This window comes from Anolis sagrei, chromosome 1, assembly GCF_037176765.1.
Source record: "Anolis sagrei isolate rAnoSag1 chromosome 1, rAnoSag1.mat, whole genome shotgun sequence".
Classification (NCBI taxonomy): domain Eukaryota; kingdom Metazoa; phylum Chordata; class Lepidosauria; order Squamata; family Dactyloidae; genus Anolis; species Anolis sagrei.
In genome coordinates, this window is record NC_090021.1 from 201,282,048 (window position 1) to 201,308,823 (window position 26,776).

The 26,776-nt window shown below is 37.7% G+C and overlaps 1 protein-coding gene across 5 annotated transcripts in view; it reads right to left on the reverse strand.

Annotated features, from left to right (window-relative positions):
• Window positions 1-371: 371 nt before the first annotated feature.
• PKP4 (plakophilin 4) overlaps window positions 372-26,776 on the reverse strand; it is a 125,355-nt gene continuing 98,950 nt past the window's right edge. For all 5 annotated transcript variants that reach the window (XM_060777338.2, XM_060777348.2, XM_060777330.2 and 2 more), the window contains 11 exons: window positions 25,655-25,838; window positions 21,351-21,468; window positions 20,754-20,945; window positions 20,416-20,589; window positions 18,299-18,449; window positions 14,777-14,972; window positions 13,704-13,788; window positions 13,475-13,592; window positions 11,561-11,692; window positions 10,390-10,463; window positions 372-5,445 (listed from right to left, as the gene is read on the reverse strand). In XM_060777338.2, the coding sequence (XP_060633321.2) occupies window positions 5,197-5,445; window positions 10,390-10,463; window positions 11,561-11,692; window positions 13,475-13,592; window positions 13,704-13,788; window positions 14,777-14,972; window positions 18,299-18,449; window positions 20,416-20,589; window positions 20,754-20,945; window positions 21,351-21,468; window positions 25,655-25,838 (1,673 nt within the window). In that variant the 3' untranslated portion in view covers window positions 372-5,196. The remainder of the gene's footprint in view (window positions 5,446-10,389; window positions 10,464-11,560; window positions 11,693-13,474; window positions 13,593-13,703; window positions 13,789-14,776; window positions 14,973-18,298; window positions 18,450-20,415; window positions 20,590-20,753; window positions 20,946-21,350; window positions 21,469-25,654; window positions 25,839-26,776) is intronic.

The window sequence follows — 26,776 nt, forward strand, 5'->3', positions numbered from 1 at the left end:
GCCACAATAATTTTGTTTCCCATTCATGATGCCATAAGAGTCTCTTATTGCAAGAGTGGAACAACCACCCACCCCAAATAGACATGGGTTAAGTCTGCAACTTAGATAAAGGAACACATGAAGGACTTACCCAGCTTGGGCACAGAAGGTGTTCCTCTTCTAATGATGGAGAACTCAGCAGTTTAGCAATTAAGAGCTTGGCCTGTGGACGAGGAAGTTCTCATTCAACTATCATGTCATAGACTGATTCTTCTGAGCAAGTCTTCTCTTAGCCTCAGCCTTTCCTCTGAAATATGGGAGTGACCATAATACTGCTTCATCTCCAGATAATGTATGTCAAGTAGTTCAAAAATGAGGAGAAGTGCTATATGTAAATACCAAAATCTGCTTTATTATCCAAAATACAAGCACATTGTGCAGGAAGGTGTATTTTCAGGAGTGGGTTATTCAAGTCAGTTCTTTTTTAGCCACCTGCCTATTTCCCCCACACAACAAGACTGAAGCTTACTCTGGATAACTGAAAAATCAGTAACCCTTTAACAAGCAGGACAAAATTTCACAACATTTTGGAATGGTGAGTGTAGCTGCATTATCATTTCAACTCCATTTGTATTTGCTTAACACAAGCACCTCCCTCAGTTCTATCCTTTTAAAAATAGCAGTCATTATAGATTTATTTAGTATCTTGACAAGATGCTATTTACAGAAAGGAAACTATGCAAACACACACAGAACTTATACAGTCACTAATTTACTAACATCTTTGGTCTAGTTTTCCAGACAATTAAAAACATTGCAAACTTGGGGGTGATTTTAAGATTCCATCCTTTGATACAAATTGAAAATAGCAACTTGTCAGAATGGCCAGGAAAGGATATGACCATAGAGTGGACCAACTTTTCTCTACCTTTGATAAAATTTACAGTAAAATGACATGAACTGTATATTTGTCCTTCCTCAGAAGAAAAGGTACAGAATCTTAAGCCATACTTCTCAGTTCCTTCCAGCAACTGAGACTGCATCCCAGTTGACCTAACATCAAGCTACACAGTTCATAGAAAATAATCATAGCACTGGAAGTTTTAGAATAGTTTTGTACTAATTATAATATAAATTCTTATCTGGTGAACTAACATGGCTTGCTTGAACCAACTGATTCTCTTTGTGACCCAAATTGCCTAATTTTGCCTGATCTCCATTTGGGGAAAAAATGAACATACTGTAGGGATCGATAAACATTTTTTCATTCGGTGGAATTCCTAAGAATTATAAAAGTTAAATACCATAAACAAATGTTCTGGTAGGACCATTTGATTTTTAATGCAGTCAGCAGCAAACCCTAGATCTCTGCACGATACTTATGGTGCATAATCCAGATTTTATATTTAAAGCGGCTTCTACCACACATTAAAGCTACTTCCATTGTTTTCCTTAACCCTGTCATGCGTTTCTCATATGCATCCAAGTATCTCTATATTGTATCAATATCTTACAGCTGCTTAACTAAGCACACTTTAAAAAATCAGGTAAAATATTTTGGCTTACCCTCCCCAAATTACATACACACCCCTCAGAGAATTTGAGTATGAGATTAGAGAATAATGGCTTCTCCCTTTTCATGTTATACGCTACTTTTCGAAAGAGCACTTCCACACTCCAGAGGCTCTAAGCAATAAAAATGATTTTTCATGTCTATAATTGTTCCCACTGGAGAGGTCAACATCTTATGAATTAAACTTGTTGACCTAATAGTACTCCTGCAATAAGATGCATGTGGGGGAACCAGAACATGCTGAAGAGAAGTAAATTGAAACATGCCATTTAATTTCATTTGTATAATTAAAGATCCATGTGTATAAATTAGATTTTTAAAATCCACCTGAACAGAACAGAAAGAAATTTTGCAGTGTGGCTGGACATCTTAAATCAGTGTTTCCCAACCTTTTTTTGACCAGGGACCACTTTGACCAGGGGCCACTCTCCAACATTAGTACTAAAAGGTTACAAATCAATTTTTGGTCAACTTTAGATTTGTTTTGGTTATTTGGGATGCTGATTCAGCAAACTGCATTGGATAGACCACATCAACTCTAGTCTCCGATACAGGACAGATGCCATCCAGTAGTTGCCATCTGCTCACCCACAGAAAACCATATTTAATAATCTAGGATCGATGTGGTCTATCCAAGAGGTCAGGGCTGTTCAACGACAGGGAATTAGTGGCAGGCAGCATGAAAGGAGCGGAAAATAAAATAAAATAAAAAAAAGAGGAAGGAGGTTTGCGGACCAGATTTTCATCCTCATGTCCCACTGGTGGTCTGCAGCCCACAGGTTAAAAAGCACTGTCTTAAAGTGATCCAGTTAACAGTTCCCAGAATGAAAAAGAAGCACAAGCACAAAATTGACACACAAATGTCAGCATAGCCTCTATGAGATGAATCTAGGTAGATGCTTGTCCCGCATCTTATCAATTTACAGTTGATTATTTTGGCCATATTTCTTGTGCCGATTTTGCTAGCCAAATGTTTGGTAATGCGATTAAAACAGTAAAGGAGACTGTTATAATAGAAAACAAAATGAGTAAATAAGTACTGTCTATACTCATGTGCAAGTCAACCTCATTTGTAAATAAAGGGCAGGTTGGGGGGGGGGGTGTCAAAATTTTAGATTTTGATATGACCTAAGGATGAGACAAGAGAAGGAAATGCACCAATGTCATGTTGGCCTGCCATTTTCCTGCCCAGGCATTCAAAAAGGACAAAAGTGGTACCGTAGCAGAAAGAGTAAAGCTGATTGCTGCTTCTTTTAGGTTCTTCTGGTACAGACTAAGTTCTTACCTTTTATAACTCTACTCAGGGAAGATTTTCCTTTTTTGTAAGTGGTAAGGCACAGGGGCTTATTTTTTGACTAAATTTTCTAGATATACATGAATATTTATGGTATATTAAAATTTAGTCCATATCTTACTGATTTGCGCCAATCAGAAACTTTTATTAAAAGAATGCAAGATTGAATTGCTTGTTTTATTTTTTTTAGTGTCTTTGTTTCTTTTATCAATGAACTTCCCATAGGTACACAGACATTTCAAGCAGATAAATGAAAGAAAATATGCCCTGCTCTGTCCTATTTGCATGTTCCAGACATACCCGCCCCTCACATACAAGTCATTTAGTTTTTTTTTCTGGTTTCATCCTACCTTGGATTTCCACAAGGATTCTTAAGGTCTTGTCTAGAAAACCCAAATGCCCTTTAGGGCAAGCCCTTGAATGGTTTTGCTTCTCCTTGATGCAAACTGACAAGTCAACAGTATGAACTGAAGGAATCAGGTTATTCTTGATGAAGCTGAAAATTCAGGCACGTTCTGGGCTATGTTGAGAAATACATTATGCCACATTATCAACCAAAGGTGGGAACCCTGTAACTCTCCAAATGGCAGCTCCCGGCACTCTCCACTATTGGCTATGCCTGCCAGATGTGGTTCAACATCTGTAGGGCCACAAAATTTTGACTCCTTTTGTAAAGATGTAATTTGTAATTTAAGACCTTTTACAAAGGACACCACTCCAATGACTGGGTATCCATGAAAGCAACAACAGAAAGATTTTGCACCTGTGGTACTATGTGGAAGAAATAACCAAGTATGAGAACAAATTATTTAACAGAAATGAGCTTTTGTCAAAATCACCATGGCTTGGTCTGAAGGCACAGAATAGAAACAATTTACATACTGGTCAGGGACATGCCACATTAACAATCAGAAGTGGGAACAATGTGGTACGGGACAATGTGGCTGCCCAGAACTGCAGGGATGCTACTTTCTATTCAATTGATTAAGGATATGATATAGATTAATTCTGCAAACATGATTTCAAGCAACAATAAGTATAGGTAAACAGGCAGGAATTATGAACAGTTTCTGCTAATCCTTTAGAAACACAGATAATTCCATCCCTTTATGTCTTCCCAGTGTCTGTAGAGCCAATCGTGGGTTCTTTTTGTGAAACAACCTCCGCTACAGACACAGATCAACAACTAATAAATCCAAATTAATTTGTACCATGGCTTAAAGGTTTAGCTGTTACCAGTGTGCTAGGAGGAAAATGAATGTAATCAATTAACACTCATTTATAAAAAACATTATAAATGAAATAAGAGGAATATGTGCCCGCTAGACAGATTACTAAAGGGAAAAATAAGCGAAATGAACTTTATTCTGCTTCTTTACTTATTTTTAGAAGAAAACACAATGAACTGTAAAAAATACTGGACTCATGGATATGAACTCCACAAAACTGAGAAAGTGGTCAAATGCTTGGATATATATTTAACCTTATTTTACAACTCACAACAAGCATTTACATCTGTTGTATTTGTTCGTTAACAATAAACATGGAAAATAAAAAAAATGAGCAGGGAATTGCGTTCCATGGATGAGGCATCCACATTTATTTTTTCCCCATAGGCATTAAAAATGGCAGTGAATTATTCCGTGAAAGAGGCAGGGAATGAAAAAGATGCAGATATACTGGACTGAGGTTTGTGCTTCAAAATTACACCGTTCATTTTAAAAACAAAATGATATTTATTTATAACGATTCCTCATATGTTTTTTGTCCCCTTTCAATCTCTCTCAGTCTCTCCCCTTTTTAGAAGATGTCCATTTTTAAAATCAAGTTTTAAAATGACACACAGCATTACAAATGATGGCACTTCCAATCAACGTGGCATTTCCATATTTACACCAAATAAAAAGAAATTTACAAGACATGATAGCATACAATCTTGACATTTAGTAGTAGCAGTAAAACAAGAAGGGCATCCATTTTTTCCTGTACAAACCATGAGAACAAGACTTTTATTCACATTTTTTTAAAAAAATCATTCGTAATTTCACCTGACCTAAACATTTCCCAAATCCATTTCCCCATCAATTCTCAAACCTTTTGTCACATTGCCCACACCTTCACCAGACTATAGGGACTACAGGTCTAACATCTAAACAGAGCAAAGTTCTCCCTTTCCATATTCAATCCCATCTTCCAAATACTCTCCCATGGGGTAGGGTGGGGGGAGCTCTTTCTTGGTTTCCTTCTTTGTAATTCACTTTCACATTTCTCCCTCAAAACAGCAAGCCCATCACTCAATCTCTTCTCAAGCAACGTTAGAAACAATTTTCCTCTTTGTGGTTTTTTAATGCTACACCCAAGAGTCGGGTGACCCAGGGTATTGTTCTGCTCGATAAGAAGGTCGCCTGGTAGAATAGAAGTCTACATAGTTTGTGGTTGATTTCAGTCCATACTGTGTTGTGTAATCAGCTGTAGCTGGGAAGTGGACTCGGTCATCAAAGTATGGGTCTTCATAGCTATGTGGGGACTGCAAATATAACCTGTACGCATCATAGTTCTTTCTGCTGGAATCATCTTGGCTGTAATACAACTGCTGATGCTATTGAGAAAATGAAACAAACAGAAGCACACCCCAATTTAGTTCCGTTTTTATAAGAGCTATACAATAGACCTCCATGCACAGATGTAGCCGTGAAGTATCCATTCATGCGAATATGGGCTGCCCAGCAAAACAACATTTACAAAAGCATTTCAAAACTATGACTTTAGGAGTGTCCTTTTAGAACTAGATATAATTCTAAGACCACCGGATTTTCAGATTAATACCATGTAACTGTACCTGCTGTATAACTATAAAAATGTCTCCATGGAAATCACTTGTCTGTGAAGTCAAATAACAAGAGCCTTGCTATCAGAATTTGCTTTTATAAGGAAAGCACAAAGGTTGCCATTGAACATGACATCTTCATAAGCACGTAGAATCTATTTTCAGAAACTAAACAGGAACAGCTCATCAAGATTTCAAATGTGGTTATAATATGAATAAGCAACGCAAATGGCACATCATAGGAGAAAACTGGAAATATTTCCAAGAAGCTTTTGGTTCTGACAATGGCAGGGGAGAAATAACATATTTGCTCAAATTGAATGCTCACTTTTTTGGACAAAATTACATAACCAAAAGTGAGGTGCTCATTCGATTCAACGGCGAATTGGAATTATGCACTCGCCAGACTCAGCCTGACAAGGGACACGGCTTCCCAACCAGCCTCATCCATGAGGCCTTCAAAGCCTCTTCTTTGGTTCTGAAGGCCTCGTAAATCAGGCCTTAGTTAGGAAACTACTGTCTGTCAGTCAGGCCGAGGCTGGCGAGGCAAGCTCACCAGCTTAAGCCTGATGGAGAGGCACAGCTTACCCTTGTTTGTCTGTTGTTCTGAGGAGAGCAGACAAATGGCCAATAGTCAAGAAGAAACTGTGCATGACAGTCAACAACAAATCTTTTTTTTAAAAATATGTGCACCTTCAAAATTGAGATGTGCATTTTATATTTTATATTATGCCAATTTGCTTTATTTATTTTATTTTGCTACTGTATGTATTTTATTTTGATTTTATTTTTGTTGTCTGCATTTTGTATTTTATTTTGCTGTATTGTATCTAAGCTTCGCCTCATGTTAGCTGCCCTAAGTCCCCTTCGGGGAGATGGTGGCGGGGTATAAATAATAATAATAATTATTATTATTATTTCAATTGATGGTGAATTATACTCAGACAATATGGATAGTAGTATTTAGAAGTGATTATCCATATTTTTCTCATAACCCTCGTGTTATATGTGAAAGCTAGGCACATCACAAGAACTGAAATACATCCTTGTCTATCATCCCTGGTGGGAACTACTGAAGATCTTCAGTTCTTCAGAAAGCAACTGAAGCCCATCCAGGATTAACTACAGGCATTTTTCTTCTGTAGTTTTTGAAGCCATATTTTAACTAACCTTTTTTTTTTTTTTTTTTTTTTGCTGTCTCCTCCTTTGGGAATGTATTTCTCTGCCCACCTGCTTAGGTAGCCAGAATATTGCAAATGCATTAGGTAACTTTTCCTTGCTATTACATTTATTCCTATTGTTTAAATTAACCTCAGCAATTGCATTACACAGAAATCAATCTTAACAAAACTTATTTCAATGCTGAAAAATATATCCATGATCTTTCATTAACTGAAATCAATTGATCAAGCCCCTCTTTTTAAGTTTCTTCCTTTCTCTGATTCTTTTGTTCAGATCCTTTATATTTTTCTGCCAACTTTTTGGTGATGTGATATATTCTTTGTAAAACTTTGGTTGCTGTTATGTTTGTAACTTCACACAAAGCAATGTATGAAATGTTCTGAGGATTTTGTAAACACTAAATTATTACTGAGAATGGTTCTTTATCTCAAAAGAGGAAGGTGTAAGGTGGTATTGTGGAATCCCAAGGTTTGCAGAAATATGAAAAATATTTTGGGGGGAAATTCTGGTGGAGATAAGAAATATAGCTTAAATAGGAATATGCATGCTTTATGTAAACAAGATGTTGATGGAATGTGTGCATGTGGATGGAAAATACAACCTGCCTAGGATGAAATTGAGCACACTATAAAAATGGCATAGTTTACTGGGGATGAGTTATAGTTCACATTGCTACATATCTTGTATGTACAGATTGTATATAATAATAAAATATTCTACAATTAATATTACCAGGTTTGCATGTATAATTCAGTGAAATTTCACTTATTGCTACAATTTTGCTTATATCCAAAATCTCTTAGAAATCTGACTCTATCTTCTATCTAATTATGTCTTCCTAATTTTTGTAAGCATGCTTGGCATTTGTGCAAGAGCAATTGACTTCCTAGTGTCTTCTACATAATCACAACTGCAAATGATGCAAATGACACTGGGTTTGTCTGGCTGGCTTTGTGGATAGGGGAGCCAGGGGACCCAAATTACCTTGTTTTTGTGGTGACTTCCATGGTGTTTCACTAATTGTAGCTGATATGTCAGTCATCTTTCTAAAAATGTGGTGGAGGGAAGTTTAAAGGGATTGAAAGGACTGCAAATAGGGCCCACACAATCCCCACACATTTTCCACTTTTGCTTTTAACTTTAGTGTCAAACATCTGAATAAGGTCAAAGACGAGCACAAAATAAAGTTCCTGCAATGCAAGTAATTTTTTTATTTCCCCATTTCCCCCTAAGTTGTTCATGCTGTGGCACTTCATCAATCTCCAGGTAAGGACACTTGCAGTGTTGATGGGTTTGTTATTTGTTTTGGGTTTTTTTTCTTCTCTTCTCCTGCTAATTGCAAATCGTGTTGTGCTATTGACTTTCTAATTTTGCTTCTATCCACTTGTACTTCTTTAAGGATTCATAATTAGTTGTTGCTCTGTGGAGAACAATTCTTTTGCATCTATCATATGGCATGACTTGCAAATAGTACTTCTAGCTCTCAGAGAGAAGTATTTTGCATATCATTTTGGTGTAACCCTGTGTCCTTGTTTAATTATTCTCCAGCATTTGTATATTCTTGATCCCAATGTCTTGGAACGTTAGTTTGCTGAAATCATACATTTTAAAGAACGAGGTGCCAAAATGCTTCTTCAGACCTTTGCTTAAAATCCATACACAGAAATATATTTTCAGGACTTCTGAGCACTGAAGACAACTGGAGGAGAACCGGTCTACAAGCATGTGACCCATAAGCAATGATTTATATTGCTGTTTTAAATCATCAAGAGAAAAGTGCAATTCAAATCTTTGATCTCAATAAAATATTCGCCATTGTGTTCTCACATATTCCTTGAAATATGATCAGTAAAATATATTAATATAGTACTCAGTAGTTAGCGACATCATGTTTCGATGTTGTAAAATGTAAAGGCCTTTCCTGTTTTGTGTTACCTGCAGTGTTTATTTTCTCTGATTTAACAAACTTTTCTGCCTTGCTTGGTTCAGCCCTATTGGCATAAAACAATATCCTGTATTAGTAACTTGTGTAACTTCAGGCAACTCAGAAACAAAGTGAAACCTGTGAAACTGAAGCAGTAACGTTGTTATTGCTTGATATACTACAATCATTTTGATGAGAGGAAGAATTCAAATGTATGTCCAAGTTGGGCATTGTGTGCAAAGCCATTAATTCATTTTAATGAGTGAATGACAGATTAGCTAGCATGGAGATAAGATTTAATTAAAAAAAAATATGCAGCTTAAAATATTTTTCCAACCAACTGAATCTTTTTTTAATCCACTTTGCCCAGAATGGTGAGCTAAGTTCATCAGGTGTATATTAGCCAGGCAAGTATTTTAACGTTTTTCCTGTTTTTGCTTTCTCAGACAAATAGCAAAAGGTGCTGTATGTTTACTATAGATTTCAAATTGTGCAGATTGTTAAAGTAGAAAAGGCATATCCTTTTGTGCAGATGTAGCAGAAAAGGCAGAAAGAGAATAACCGATTACAAGTACTGGCAGCTTCTTTGTTCCTGAGGCCAAAACCAGAGTTCTTTGGGGGGGGGGGGGGGGGGCGGGTCACGTTCCTAAGATAGGGTCTAAGGGAAAAAGCCTGGGCCTGAAATGCCAACATATTCTATTTTAAAGCTCTTAATACCAGTACATAATAACCCCTTCAACATTTTAGAATTTGGAAAACAAATGCAAAAGCTGGGAAACCACAAATGGATGGTGAAGGGGTGTGAGTGGTAGTATCAATAACCTCCACACAAATGAATTGGGACCTCAAGAGGGTTCCCCCGCCTTGATCTATCATATCTTGCAAAAGGAAAAATGATACCACAAATTAAGAAAATGAGTCAGTGTGTGTGTAGTGTATTCGGGACTTTGAAAAAAGTAGCAGCTGTGTTGGCTGAGAGACTCTGGGATTGAAAATTTTAAAAATCCCTTCCAAAATCTGTTGTGTATGTATGTGTTTGAAACCATAAATGACTAGGTTTATGGAGGATAACTGCATTGTAATTATAGTGCTACTTGGCTGCTTTGCGGAAAGTGTATGGATTGAACTTCAAAGGATCTGCAGCGCATACACAAGCCTCACTCCGCCCACAACATGCCTCAAACCACACATGCACACATTTCCAACTTTCATATGTTCAGCACAAGATAACCATATGTTCAAGAAAATGTGCTTAAAACCCGCTCCACAACCAGAAGTCATGACATGGCAGGTTTCTTGATTGTGGTGTGGCTGCTAAGTTTACTCAGCTGTCTTATCTCAGAATTCCCCTCCAGACCTTGATGGGTGAAGGGCGAGGCTTTCTCATGTGGAGGCACATTGGGCAGATTCCCACCCTCACTCCCAGTTCAGTAGGAGTGCTGTCATAATCCAGGTGCAGCAGGAATTTAAAGGAACTGTATGTTGCTAGAAAGCTACTTTAGGCGGAAGGCATTCATTAGTAAATGAAACGTTTAATAGTGATCATTAAAAAAATACAGTATCATTGTGATCAGTATTCACATTCTTCAAATTAAGGTTTCCATTATTACCTGTAGGCGTCTATTTTGGTCTCTTGCTGGTGATGAATAAGAGCTGATATAAACTGGCGAAGGTTTGCTGGACCCTACAGGAAAATGGCAGTGGAATATTAAAACCAGTATTTGACTTACTGAACTTTATGCTAAGTCACTTTCATACTTCACTGAAATACATTTAGGAACATTTAGTAATTCAGCAAATGAGTCTAATATTCTGTCTGCAGGGAAAAGGACTAGAGGTGGAAGCCGGAAAGCCTTATATTATAGTTACAAGGGTGTCTGGAAAGTCAGCTGGACACACAGATCCATCTGGGGGACAATGTTACGCAGTGGTAGTGGGACTATACATGATGGCTTTTAGAAATTACCATACCTGCAATATGACCCTCTCCCATGTTACACTAGCCTTGCATGTGCCTTCAGGTTGCCTGTCGGCTTCTGACAACCCCCATGAATTTCATATGATAGAAACCACCAACGTTACTAAGTACAGCAGGCTACGTTACGAATAAAGGAACTGATTATTTCTTGCCTAAGAAAACCATTTAGGGTCACCATAGGTCAACAGCTGACTTGAAGGCACACACACAGGAGTGCTGGGAAAAACTGGAACCTAAATGATAGTGAAAGCTCAGAGAGGAATATATTGCAGGCAAAGTAATTTTCTAAAAGTCATCACCACTAGAGGCACCTTGTCCCTCATGGGCCTACATGTCCAACTGACTTTCCAGAGATGCTTGTAATGGGCATATTAGTCTCCCTGAGCCCCAGTTCTAGCCACCTTCTTCTCAAATAAAATATGTATTTCATTTGTTGAGCTGCAAAATTATCAGATGTTTAATCTTTCTATGCTGATAGAAGGAAGGTAAAAACAGGAAGGCAGGAAACCCTTTTTGTAGTATTGGCCACTGCTGAATTTGAGTTCTAATCTAAGGCACAAGTAATGGTTTTTACTTGCATTTGCAAGATAAACATATGGTTCTTGAAAAATAATGGCCAATATTAATGTTATGAAAATTGGGATGAGATCCATTGGCACTTAGTAGTCATTGAGATAAATTATAATATTAATATTCACTCAGTATGATCCAAATCAATGTTTTGGGTGCATACTAGTTTTTTTCTGATTAAAACACATATTGTAGGAATAAAACTTTTAGATTTTATCTCATTGGTCCCTTACCAGTATAGATGTCTTTATGTACAATCCCATCACCTTGGTTATTGTAATACTGCATAGAAGTTTGGGTCCTATCATATTCGGAACGAGGGTCTCTAATTCCTAATAGCGCAGGTGACGAAGATGTGCTGCCAACTAGGGAAGGAAAAGCACAGAGATGAAAGGGAGAAAGGGAAAACAGAGTTAGACAGAGAGAATTGTAGCCAGGTGAAGTTTAGGAAAGGCAGAGGACTGTACTCAAAATTTTTCTCATAACAGACTTTTCCGAAAGTAGTGAACAGAAATTATAAAATGAAAAGTGGCTTTAAAATCCAGGATGACATACAGTTGAACATCCTGTGATTTTACTATATTTCAAATTATTGAATTTCTTGTTAACTGAAAAGACTTTGAAAAGTAAATCTGCTCCAGGGCATACCACATTGCTTCTACTCGGAATGATTCAGTTAATTCCTGGAGGCCTAGAACAGGCGTCCTCAAAGTTTTAAAGTAGAGAGCCAGTTAATGATCCTTCAGACTCTGTGTGGTGGTGGTTGGGGGGGGGGGGGGCAGCAGCCGGCTATAGTTTGAAAACAAACAAACAAAAATGAAAGAACAATACAGTATTTAAAATGAGGAACAATTTTAACCAACATAAACTTACCAGTATTTCAGTGGAAAGTGTGGCCCTGATTTTGGCTGATGAGATAGTCAAGTTTATTAGGATTGTTGTTGCTGTGTTTTGGACTTAGGGCACACAACAAAGTTTTGGACGGGGGTTGGGTAAATGACCTTGGGGGACCACATTCAGCCTGTGGGCCTTAGTTTGAGGGCCCCTGTCTTAGAAGAAGATGAGTAGGGGCATCAGGATTTCAACAATCATCTGGTGACTGAACAATCTAGAAGTTCCTGTTCGGCCCACCAGTCCAGGCTTTAAATCTTAAAACTTTAAATTAGATATTTGATATTGGACTCAACATTTGTGATAGTCTTGCCTAAGTATGCATGTTGTGGATACTGAAAGCCTACGCCATCTCATTAAATCAAATATTGATGCTGCTGATATTGTGCACTGGCATCATTCCCCCCTTTTTTAATACAAATACAAAAACATTTCCTATACAGGTAGTCCCCAAGTTACAAACACCCCATTTACAAATGACTCATACTTAAGAAAGGGGGTGAGACAACAGAAAGAGAGAGAAATCTAACTATCGGAAGGGAAATTCACTCCTGAAAGAGTTATCATGTGGAAAAGGTGTCTCTACGGACACTTTCTCACTAATCCTTGTTTCCACACCAAGCCAAACTTTTCAAAATCCAATGATCACAGGGACAAAAAGTTAGGTGTAATCTTTTGAACAGGGGTACAGACAGCAAAACAAACTCAAAGGGGTGTTAACTACCCAAAATTCTCTCTCTCTCTCTCTCTATATATATATATATTGCTGGAGTTACACTTAAAAGTGTACCTGTTCTGACTTACTAACAAATTCTACTTAAGAACAAATCTATGGAACCTATCTTGTTTGTTATTTGGGGACTGACTGTACTGAATCCGACCATTTGCCTGTCTCCCTCTGGAGTATGCATACTAGCTGGCAGCAGCTCTCCAGAGTTAAGGACAGAAGATGCCAGTGACTGAGCTTGGGGCTTTTTGCATGCAGACTTCTTATATATAACTCAGACTTCCTAAATTAATAGTTATTTAGGCTGTTGCAAGTGTAAAAGCATAATCTCCAATTACAGGTTCACCAGCTTTCTCTACTGAATTCAGCCTCACAAAAACCAGACAAGCAGGTTGGCTTCAATCTTTTAAAAGTTGGAGTAAAAACTGAAATAGAATCTCAGAGGGTTTAAAGGGTTTGTATAAGTTCTGCTTAGGGAAATAACCTCCCAGATCTAATCACATATAAAGGAAAAGTTTTATTAACTGACCAGACTGAATGATAGGCGACATTTGCTGATTCGTTGTCGACAAGGAGGGATGTGACTTGAATCTGTCACGCTCAAGTGTTGACACTGGGGTAATAAAATGATTTTGATTCCAACCGTCCTGTGACAGAAACAAAAGGAGGTCACACAAAAATTTGCATGCTTCATTAGAAGATCACTTAAATTTCATTGTGGAAATGCATCCTGATGAATATTAATTTTTATGTGCTACCTTTTTATAAATGCTACGAAGATCGCGATATTGCCATAATGTGTTGAGCACCTGCGCTGCTGCCTTGACAACTTTCAATGATGACCTAGAAGGAAAAATTGTTTATGATTAGATTGTAGTACAATCTGTCCTGTGCATGTTATACAAACACTCAAAACAACAGTATACTCCACACCAGGAAAATTCTATGGCTTCTGTGATGAAGTTGAAACCAGAAAAAGATGAGAGGGGAGTCACATGTGCCTTAAGAAGAGTCAGAAACACGATTCTGTGCATTAAGCATCAGTCTCGTCTACCTATGCAAGGTTGAAGCCAAGATGTACAATTCAACAGATAGACAATACAACCAACAACATGCAGTCTGCTGGAGAGATGAGTATAGGCATGCAAGTCTCTCAAAAGGCTATCAAAATTATTTGCCCCCCTGAGAACTATTCTTTGGGGCTTTATACATCATTATATCCAATATTGGGGAAACACATTTTGGGAAACATGGACGTGGTGTTACTGATATGTAAATCAAGATACAGGTAAAGGTTTCCCCTGAGATTAAGTCTAGTCGTGTCTGACTTTGGGGGTTGGTGCTTATCTCAATTTCTAAGCCGAAGAGCAGGTGCTGTCCGGAGACACTTCCAAGGTCATGACTTCATGGAGTGCCATTACCTTCCTGCAGAAACTGTACCTATTGAACTACTCAAGCTAGCCTAACAGTGGGTGCTCACCCGGCTCCCTGGATTTGAACCACCAGACTTTTGATCAGCGAGTTCAGCAGCTCAGTGGTTTAAGCCGCTGCGCCACCAGGGGGCCTTTAAACAACTCAAAACAACTACAATATTGAAAAATGTTGTTTTCTTTATCATAGGGCTTTGTTTAGTAACAGTACTACCCTGTTCCTCTTTTCCCTTCCAAGTCATCTGCAAGCACCTCCAGCATATTTTGATTCAATGCAATATAGCTCTTGAAAACCATGTAGAAACTGACCCTTCTTAAGTCAAAAGCTGATTTTGTAAATTCCACTTATCAGAAGCACATACAAGATTTTTACTGGTGCAGTTTTAGCACCCAACACTTACCTGTCACCCCTTCCTTTTGTTATGTTTACCAGTTTTTCTATTCCACCTGTGTCAGCTAGTGCTTTGGCATTTTCCATGTTTTTGCTGGTGACCTCGTGCAAAGCACAGCATATTGCTGCCACAGTTTCATCAGAGAGAATATTTGGTCCACTGCCTCCAGGAAGGCGATTTACCAGGTCTCGCATAGCATATTTACCTGTGATGAAGAGAAAAATCCATATAGACAAGATAAGCTACAAATGATGATGTGGTATATAATTTTAACACTATACTGAACCGTCACACAGCTCCAGAAGCAACCACAGCAGAAAGAAATTTTATCTTAAAAATGGGGAAAATTGCCACCATGAAGAAGAAATCACTGCAACTGGGCATAATGGGAACAGATATCGCAGTGTCATTTTTCAATTTTTTACTAGATTCTTTTGCTAATGGGGGGCTTGGGGGTGGTTGGGAAGAGTGCAATGATTAAATTGACTATGGCAAGCTGCCAAAGTACACAGGAATACAGAAATCTATGTACTTGTTTTAGATAAGCTTGTTTTAGCAGGGCCATTACACAGCAAGAAAGCCACAATCACATTAATTGCATAGGCTCCAAGCAATCTGTGGTTTACAGAAACACAACAGATATTTCACCAGGGTATACTGTGCACCTCCTCATCAGCAAGCAGGACTTGGAGCTGATGGGAAACAGAAACAGAAACAAAATGTTGGAACTTCATTCTTTAGACTAGAAAATAGGGAAGCAGTAAATATAAATACAGGAAGAAGAACAAGAGAAACACCTGTTCTTTTCATTTCGGGACTGGTGTGTAATAAAAAGGCTTCACAAACGACAGGGTGAGGCAACTCTTGCACCATTTATCACTTCATTTTCATCCATAAAGATTGATTTATGAGGAGGAAATTTTTGATTTTAATTGCTTACAAAGACACTATAAACAAAAGAAAGCTAAATGCTTTAGTTTGGGCTGTTATGGTAATTCAGTGGCTTTTAATTAACAATTGCATTATAAAATAAAAACTAGAGAAATATTTGGATACAAACAATAGCTTGTTGTTGTTCATTCGTTCAGTCGTCTCCGACTCTTCGTGACCTCATGGACCAGCCTACGCCAGAGCTCCCTGTCGGCCGTTACCACCCCCAGCTCCCTCAAGGTCAGTCCAGTCACTTCAAGGATGCCATCCATCCATCTTGCCCTTGGTCGGCCCCTCTTCCTTTTGCCTTCCACTTTCCCCAGCATAATTGTCTTCTCTAGGCTTTCCTGTCTCCTCATGATGTGGCCAAAGTACTTCAACTTTGTCTCTAGTATCTTTCCCTCCAGTGAGCAGTCGGGCTTTATTTCCTGGAGGATGGACTGGTTGGATCTTCTCGCAGTCCAAGGCACTCTCAGCACTTTCCTCCAGCACCACAGCTCAAAAGCATCGATCTTCCTTCGCTCAGCCTTCCCTAAGGTCCAGCTCTCACATCCGTAGGTGACTACAGGGAATACCATGGCTTTGACTAGGCGGATCTTTGTTGCCAGTCTGATGTCTCTACTCTTCACTATTTTATCGAGACTGGACATTGCTCTCCTCCCAAACAATAGCTAGCAAGCAGATTTTACAAGAAAGGCATTAATTTTCACCTAGAGTAGCATGTTGGCAGATAAATGCTGACATTTAACTTAAAAAGAAAACATTTCTTAATAGGGAACTCTTATTAATTTACACTTTTGAAATATTTTGAATGAAAACCTGTGGAACAGAACCAGATTGAGTTATACCCAGAATAGACTCATTGAAAGAAAGAGGATTTATAGGGAACGAGTCAGTTTAATATACAAATAAAAGAGATTTATTTACACTGGGAAGCAATGATTCCAGCTTGAATTAACATTTGCCACTGTAGATTTTCTCGTTTACACTGCAATTCTGAATTGGGATTGTAGGTTTTAAAAGCTATTTGTCTGATTATATTGATTTTGCTATATCGTCACAATCTCAAATATGTCAGCACCTCCATATACTCATAACGTGATCTCTGGCTGGTGCCAGATGATAAAGAGGGGAGGAAGATATGATTCTCCGGGAACCCTTCTACGTTAATTTATCTGAATAGTAACTTTTACAGCAGTGATTCCCAACCTTTTTTTTTTTTTTGACCAGGGACCACTTGACCAGGGGCCACTCTCCAACATTAGTACCAAAAGGATTACAAATCAATTTTTGGTCAACTATAGATTCAGTTTGGTTATTTGGGGTGCTGATTCAAAAAACTGCATTGGATAGACTACATCAGCTCTAGTTTCCAATACAGGGCATATGCCATCCAGCCTGCTCACCCACAGAAAACCATATTTAATACGCCTCAGCACTATAAGAGGGTTTTGCAAGACCAGTCACTCTCGTTGCAATAGTATAGTAATGGTGAGACCATGGACCATATTTTAGGTCTTGCAGACCACTGGTGGTTCATGGACCACACGTTGGGAACCATTGTTCTACACAGTGCAATGTATCCTGAAGTCCATGGTAAGGTTCACATATTTCAAGTAGACAATGACTAAGAATCACTGCCTCTCCAGGTGAATTTACAGCCAAGCCAAACATAATGCAAGAAATCTCCTGATAGAATAAACAGGAACATAGGGCTCTGAATCTAGATGGACCAGATAGCTCCAAATTCAGAGATCTTTGTGCTTGTTTGAACTTTTGTTGAAAAGCTGTGAGGTCTGATCATATGTGGTTTTGCTCTAAAACCAAAACCCCAAAGATAGTGACCAGTTGTACAGCTTCATATTACACCATAAGTATAGCAGCTAATGTCAAAACTGTATCTCAAAGGACTATTCATCTTTTTTAATGGAAAAACACTTTATAACCACCTTTTCTTCTATGCCCCTTAGAAAGCCACTTTCAAAACCAAGGCCTTTGGTCAGTGGTTCTCAACTTTTAGCCTTTCTGATGTTTTGGGCTTGCAATCCCAGAAGTCCCAGACAGCATGGCCAAGAGAATGGATTACAGAAACTGCAGTCCCAAATAGCTGGGAGAGCAAATTTGAGAACCACTGGCTTGGTTATAATGACCAACAGCCTTTCTTTTCTTTTGCACTAAAAACATCAAGATACAGGTAAGAAGACAGATAATTTATCACCTGTAGGAACTGGTTATTTCAGCTGTACATATACCGTCCTATCCATACATAGTCCCGTTTTGACAGAACTATTAAGGCAGAATAAGAGAGGTGTTAAAATTCAAAATGCTACTGATCCCAAAGGCAAGGAATATATGTGGGTGATGCCAGAATCCATCATCAGCATAATGGATCTGGGGAAGGTTATGACTTTACAAGCAAAATCATTTTCAATCAAGCCTTGCAAATAAAACTTCCTGCCTGAAACAGTTTGCTTCCCGGTGTCTGCTTGCTGTTGTAGAGAGTCACAGAATAGCTAGAGGCATATAAAGACTTTTTTTTTTTTCAAAAAAAGTGTTTTCGTATATTGATAGCTAAGATAGTAAGGTACTCTTTATGCTTACCAATAAGCTCCTTGTTGCGAACGTCTAAAGCCATGTTTCTCAAAGCAGTTGCCACAGAGGAAACAACACGGTCATTGTCCATTCTCAGCAATTCCACAAGAATTGGAAGCCCTTTCTCTTTCCTGACTGCAGCTCGAATATAGGCCGCAAACTGTTACACAAAAAATACAAAAGTACTCAAATGCCTCTGACTTTTCATTAATTTTTAAAGAAACTGATGGTGTTTTTTTGTTTGAAGTGCAAGTGGGCAGAACTTGGCAATGCAGTTTTTTAATGTTAAATCCCAGAATACTTTAGCTAGCATGGCTACTAGATGTGTTGAGTGACTCTGGAAACTATAGCCGAAAACATTCATATTTTCAAGTTTTGCAAAAGGGCTTACCCAGCTCCCATTAACTTATTCATTAAGTTTTGTTTTCATGCTAGAATTCGATGGCCTTGCTATGATGCTTAGACTAAGGAAATGAATTAGGAATTTAGGTGAAATATGAAGTGGGATAAATGTTTTAGTAACTATTAAAGGATGCGATAATAGCGTGTGGACTGCAATACTGAATTGTGAGCAACAATTAATCTCCCCACATTTTTGCTATAAATGTAGCTCATCATCAGCTAACTTAATTAAGCTGTGACCTTCTTTTCACTAAAGAAATGCTGCATTATAAATCTCTGTAGACCCTCTGAGCAAAATAAATGAATATAAAAAGTGATAGCAAAGATTTTCCTTTTTTTATAGAGGACAAACTGGTTTCAAAAAATCTTCAGTATCATCTAACTAACATAAGCTCATTTGTAATCCTGTCCACCAATAAAATACATAAACCAGAAGGGAAGGACAGGGATCAGAGAAAAAACACAAAAAAATCCATGTTATCAGTCTTACATTAATAAACATTTATCACAAACGTCATGAATTTTACCAGAACAGTTCATCTTAACTTCACTGTTGTTGTGAGAAGGCTACTGAAAAATTACTGCCCTGTCTTTTATAAATACATATGTTTGGCTACGTAGTGGAAAATAAAAGTTCACTCGAAAATACTGAAATGTTAATGGAGTTGTAAATATGTAAAAGGAAGATATAAAAGGAAACCCAATGAGTTCCACAAAGAATCCAGAGTAATTAAAATTAAAAACCAACAGGTAAGCTAGTCCATGCAATTTCTAAATAAGGAATGATAAATTAAAGTCCACCATCTAAGATGACAGATGGATGAAAGGGTCTAAAACAGTGGTTCTCAACCTGTGGGTCCCAAGGCGTTTTGGCCTACAACTCCCAGAAATCCCAGCCAGTTTACCACCTGTTGGGATTTTTGGGAGCTGAAGGCCAAAACATCTGGGGACCCACAGGTTGAGAACCACTGGTCTAAAAGTTAACATTTGATGGATGTCACACTACTTCATCAACACAGATTAAATGACAAAAAGGAACATCTGGAAGAATGACAAAAAAAAAACCTGTGAAGGGTGGGATTTTTATTTTGGTGAATAGATTGGGGAGTTATTTGTGAAAAAAGTGGGGAAAGTTCAACACACATAGAGTGTTTTCTTTAAACTGTAGTTAATGAATCTGGCTTGTTTCAACAAACCCAAATTAAAAATATTCAAAGTTTCCTTAAAGACACAGTAACCTATTTGTACAAAAATTACATTGCATTACATTATATCTTTGACAAGTATTTACAACCTTGTTTTAAGTGACACCAAAGACCTGGAACCAGCCTTGTGCCTGCTTGTCCCAGCCAACAAATACTACAAGCATGTTTGGGGCAGATAATTAATCCAAAGTAGTACAATCTAGTAATTCTATCATATGGGTAAGATGCCAATACATGCCAAAATGTAGGGTCAGTAACATTTTGTTCCTACTCTCCGACTAGCAGACTAATAGCCATGGTGTCAAATATATTAAATTTTTGCCTGTATCGATCAGACTGTCAAACTGCTCATAAGAGACTTTTGAGATGTGGAACAAGTTCCCTGGATAAAAGGAGAATAATTTGTAAATAATGCATAGAAAATACCAGAGGCATTTTCTTATATTACATCTGACTGTCCACTGGAGCATCGCTGATGAAAAAAGAGAAATCTCAACACATTTTAATTTCATTCCCTACCTTCCAATTGCCTGCAGACAGATTTTGGAGAGATCCTGCAGAACCCTCCAAAGTAGCTGGATTGGAGCTTTCAGCTAGAAGAGTTAGATACGGCTTTACTACAGAAGGGTGCCACAGCATTTCCACACCTTTAGGACACTTTGACAATCCTGGTATTGGGCCAACTCCATCCCACTGTAAAAGATATATAATTATTATGTGTAAATACAATCTTCTAGGATGAATGGAAAAGGATTTTAACACCTTTGGCATATTATCTATAGTTGCCATCCCAAGATCTGTAATATTGTAACATAAGCAGCTGAAAGTTACTGATGCGCAAAGGAGAAAGAACAAACCTGATCTTCTTGCGATGTCTTCTTCTTTTTCTTCTTCTTTTTCCCCCAGCAGCTTGGTTCAGAATCTTTGCTTGGTGATTCCTTCCCCAAAAAGTCATCCAATTCATTAATACCCAGCAGACGGGCCTGAGGCACTTCAAGCTCTAGACGGTAGGAAAGGTTCCTTAATGTACACACACAGTTTTCCACAGTCTGTAAGCCAAACAGAAGAGATTCTGCAATGATATGCCTGCTGCAATGGTTGTTTGCGGAGACAGATAGCTTGATGCCTCCACTATCTGGGGATAGGAAACATGGAGAATTGTTCGGAAAATCTGTCACCTACATTCAAATTATGGTGAGTTTGACAGTGATCCCTTGATCTTCGGTATGATATAGAGCATTTTAAATGTGGTCATAATGATCTTCCCCAACAAAGTAACACTTAATTCTAACCAAGAATAACTAAAACAGTGCCAAATAAAAAAGGATCATTTCAGTTCTCAATTTCACAATCAAAGTGCAAAAACTTTGTGACTGAAATAGTATCTATATATTACAGTCTCAAACAAAATCTCTCGAGTATAAAAAGATAATCCATAGTTAAGATTTGCACACCTTGCTGTCATAATCAGAAGTGTTCACACATGTGTGGATCACATATAACAACGAATCAACCAGCCCCTCACACGCTCTCATTTGCTTCCGTGCTTCTTCTCCTGCAGAGCTTAGATTCCTAAGGACGAAAAACAGTGTAACAAGAAACATTCTATATTGTCAGTATTCCTATCAAAGCCATGTTGTTGTTTTGTTCCTTCAGGTTGGATCTAATTTATGGCGACCCTAAGGCAAATATACATACATATGCAATTACTTTTTGGAGCAAGAAATAGCTTAGGATATCATTTTCTGAGAAATCATAAATATGTGGCAGATAATGTAGTACACTCAACATTTTTATTTTTAACATGCATTTTCAGCTAATAGGCTGAAAATACATTTTAATAGAATACCTATTGTCATATCAGTAGATTAAATGTACTGTTGGGAGGGCACATCGAAAGACCTCAAGAATAATACTATTACAGGGAGATTGATTTTTTCCATTCCTTTCCTACCCTCCTTCCTTCCCTTTCCTCCTTTCCTTTCCTTTCCTTTCCCTCTGTTCTTATTTATTTATTTATTGCATTTATATACCTATTTTCTCACCCTGGGGAGACTCAAAGCGGTTCACAACATAATCAATGGCAAAATTCAATGCTTCTCATGTATAAAAACATCAGCGTTTCTTACTCCAATGCTGGCTACAAATTTACAGTCAAAACAATTAAAATAATGAGGTGAATTTTCACTGGAGATTATGCAAACAAATAAATGTTTAGGTTAAATATAGAAATCTGAACGTGGGTCATCATTTTCCATAGTAACTCAAAAATAGTCCTAGCCAAGTGTGGAGGAAGGGCAGAGATATAAAAAAGTACTGCCTTTTACAATTTTTATTCTGTTTTTGTTGTTCAACAAACTTTTACTCAGATACACAGGTGGCAATAAATGGGCCACATGGTGCAGGCAGATTGCTTGGCTAGCTGTTATTGTTTACTGTCATTTCTCAAGTCATACCTAATGGCTGCTGCCAAAACTACTTTGAAAGTCTAAATTCCTTGCAGCCTTTCACAGATGACATCTAAAGCTAACAGCAACATGACTTTTCCTGCTTTCATCATCCAGGAAAATAAATCTAAACAGGATCCTTGTTGTTTGTGTTCTTTAAAGGCAACCACCAAAAATGAGATACCATGTTACTTTCTGCAACACAAGTGACCTAATTTTGGCTTGCAAGTCATGTCCATTTTCTACATAATTGAAAGAGATTTGAAGAGATATGAGTGACAAATAGACATGTGAAACAAGAATCAAAAGTATTTGCCAAAAGTGGTGGGAGAGGGAAGGAGGAGAAAGTCCAAAAAAAAAAAAAAAGAGAGAAAAGAGAAAAGATGGTGTGAGTTGGGCAGGTGCAAAGAGCGAGCTGTGATAGCCAAAACAAGTTGTGGTTGGGGAACATCATGGGAGAAGTGAAGAATGATTGGAAGCAGCATAGATTAGGATGATGTAGCTGCAGCTGCTGTAGCAAGCTGTAGTGAGAGGAGAGATATCTGGAAAGATGCTATATGCAAGAAGATGTATGTTTTGTATTATGAAAGCCAGAGGCTACATCTAGATTAAATGCTGCTGTTACACGCTTTCAGAGCTTCTCAATTTATCTCACCGAGTTATTACTTTTTATGAATTGGTACTATTATATAGTTTTATATCTTATATCTTATGCTGCTCCTTTGCAAAGGCATGTTGGACAATTTTGAATAAAAATCTGGGTGCTAACGAACTCTGACCAATTAAAAATATTTATTCAGTGATCAAATTAATGGAAAAAAGATGTTGCTATATGAAATCCTTGTTAGCGCAATGCTGTTGGGATACTTAGTCTGGGTAACTTAAAATGTAATGTTTTCAGGGGTCCTGCTTACCTTTTCGCGTACAATCTGCCCCAGATACTTAGGTTCGCTGGGGGATGTTTATTCCAATCAGCCAGCATCTAACAGTCACCCAAAGGACCTTTTCATCGGCCACCCTGAGGCTGTGGAATGACCTGCCAGAAGAACTCTGACAGCAAAATCAGCTGTCAGAATTTAAGAGAAAACTCTCTTCCAGCAGGCCTACCCAATCTATTTTAACAAAAAATTCTAAACTCATGTCCTGTGTTTACTGTATTTCAGTTTTCATACCATTATAGTAATGTATTTTAATATATGATTTTATTCTATGTATTTAATGGTGATGTGTTTTAAATGTGGTTTCTCCACCTTGAAGCTGTGAGGAAAAGGTAGGCAGCAAATAAAATTTATTACTATTATTATTATTGACACAAAAACACAGTATGTCACAGCAAACAAGATCTATATGCTGGATTTCATATCACAAAATCACAAGTCGAACACTTCCAAAGTGTCTAGGACTGTGTGATATATTTTTGAATGATACGTGCAGATCCAAGTAAGGTGGTCCTTTGCAGTTGACAAATAGTGATTTTGTCAACGTGTATTGTTTCCAAATGCCGGCTGAGATCTTTTGGCATGGCACCCAGTGTGCCAATGACCACTGGCACACCACTTCTTCTTCTTCTTCTTCTTACTACTACTACTACTACTACTACTACTACTACACTAAGACAATTTAAGTATGCTCTTAGCATCACATCCCATGAAAAAAACTTGTAGAAGTAGATGAACTATTCACAAATTCCATGACAGCCTTCTAACGGCTTGAAAGGATAATATTACTGTATATAGGAGCATCAGAGGCTGCTGAATTTTTCATTCTGTATCTAAGCATTCCAAAGATAAAATGAGTTCCCAGTAGGATTTTTTTTTATTTCTCTGCTTCCGAACTGTAGGAGAATGAGATATTTTACTGAGGCTCATTTGTTTCTGGAGAAACATGTTAAAATCCCAGACAAAATGCCCCTGGCTTTACGTCAGGGCAGGGACTATACTTTTGGTAGTTTGTTCACTGTGTTCAAGAAGCCCCCACGGGAAACTCAACACAGTGATGACTTTTTCTTTTTTGTAACACATTGGCCTCTATAGATCCCCATGATATTTAACAAAATGTCTTTTCCCATGAATGGCTTAAATTAACTGACTACATGAGAATTTAGTTTAAGTGTCAGATTAAGACAAGATAGAAACTTTAAATATTACAAACAGTACATTTTCAATGCATGCATCATAAAATATCTTTTGTTATTGCTGTTGTGCCTTCAAATAGTTCTTCTTTAGGCTCTGCTACTTTTAAAAACAGTCTAATAAAACTATGGGGCAATCTATACCAACACATACCCACAATTTGAGTTTCCAAAATTATAGGTAAACCCTGGTTTCATTTTGTTGCTCTGTTCTTATTTGTGTGAGTATTCTATAGTCCATTCCCTCCACAACTGTCCCCTGACAAAAAGTCTGAAAAGTTACTCATGTGTAAGGCAGAAAGGATTTGGGGCCAAAATATGCATTTTATATGACCCATGGATGGGTTGAGGGTCATTCTGCAGATGGGAAATGAACAATTCCACTACTGTTGACTGACACTACCATTTTCCCACCCAGGCATTCAAAATGGCCAGAAACAGTACCAGGGTAGAGAGAGTAAATGAAGTCAGTCTTTCTTTGAAGTTCTCCAAGGGCAGACTAAGCGCTTCCCTTTTGCTACTCCACTCAGAGAAGGGGTTGGTTCATTTTTTAAATGAGAGTTAAGGAACGGTGCTCACACTGACCACTTAATAAGTTGACTTAGGTTTTTGGGTGGATTTTTTGACAAAAAATTATCGATTTAGAGATTATATATAGGATAGTTCATTATGACCAAAAGGTAAGGTTATAAGAATAAAAGATCTTTGCTACACATGGTAAACTGGCTGGAAATTGAAGGAGACATAAAAGCAGTTTGCAAGATAGCATGGGAGGAGCATTCTTCTGATTAAAGGAGAATAAATAAATAACTCTATTTAGAATCCCTTGGGGATATCTAAAGTAGCTCTCTGGATGCTGGCCATTACCATTTCATGTTTTTGATGTGTATACGCTGCAATAATTCTTTCAAGCGTACATTAATAGAACGACCTGAACTACAGCAGTGATTGGTTAATATGCTAAAGATTAAATTACCTAGTGTGACCTGGGACCAATGCCAGCCAAAAGTTAACTCTAGATGGGCATTTAGCACAAACATAGGGCATGCAGTCAATCATAAAAGAAAATGCCTTAGAACACACATTTATATGCTTGGTCTTTTTCATTACACAAAGGGGAAGGAAATTAGCTTAAATAGCAAAACTATTTAAGATGAGAAGTATAAACACAGCAATTTACCTCAGGCATCCTGTTGTGTTGCGGAGGCCTAGAGAAGTTTGGAATTTAATTTTATGATCATCATCAAAGGAAGAATTATTCCACCCAGAATGAGGAACTATCACAGTGTTTGTCAGTGTTGACAGAGCATCTCGAATGATTGTCATTTTTACTGCATCACAGGAAGACAAGTTCCAGAGAACGCCTATACAAAAAAAGAATTAAAAAAACCAACAACAATAAGGCATTCTATCAGTTAACATCAAAGAACCCCTTGGGGATGTCTAAAGATATTTATTTCAACATATATTTCAACCTCTCAAGACTATGGGGATAATAGTAGCAAGTTAAAGCATAACAGAGTAATCCCCTCAAACTACTTTAAAGCATAAAATAATAACAGACATTTCACCACATAAAACCAGTAATGTTTCTTTATGTGCCTTTGGTCTTTCTATTTAGCACATGGAAATCACCATCAAGAAGATTTATCTTAAGAGATCACAGCAGAACACAAGGAACAAAGCATTATCTGGTAATAATTTTCAAAGCCATTGATGAGTTTACAATAAAAGAGCAGTACATTAAAGAAAAGGTACCTGAAAACCCGTGCAGATGCTGCACCATTACTGCAATAGGATGTACACCACTATCCTAAGCCTGGTTATCTAGAAGTAAGACCCACTGGACTCAGTGGGAGTTCCTTCTGAATAGCCAAGTATAGGATTCTGCTGTTGGAAGACTTTATTACAGTCAACAAATAAAATCCCAAACAAATCTGAGATAATTTGTCACCTAAACCTTCAAGAAAATGAAATCTAGATTATCTATATCTGGTTGAAAGGAACTATTTACCCTGCAGTTTCATTTATATTCTGCACAGTATGAAACCAGCAATAGCCTTCCATTACCGTTGAAATATAAGAGAAATGGTGTTGAAATATAGGTGGTTTACCAACTAGGAGTCATTTCTGTTTCAGAGTATCTCATTAACAACAGATTTAGTGCTATATTGACCTGATTTTACAAATGACTGGAATGCATTTTTGAAAGAAACAATACAATTGCTTCTGTATATAAAGAATACATAGGGGTTATATCTTATTTCATCATGCTGAGAAAAAAAACTACCCAGATAGTACC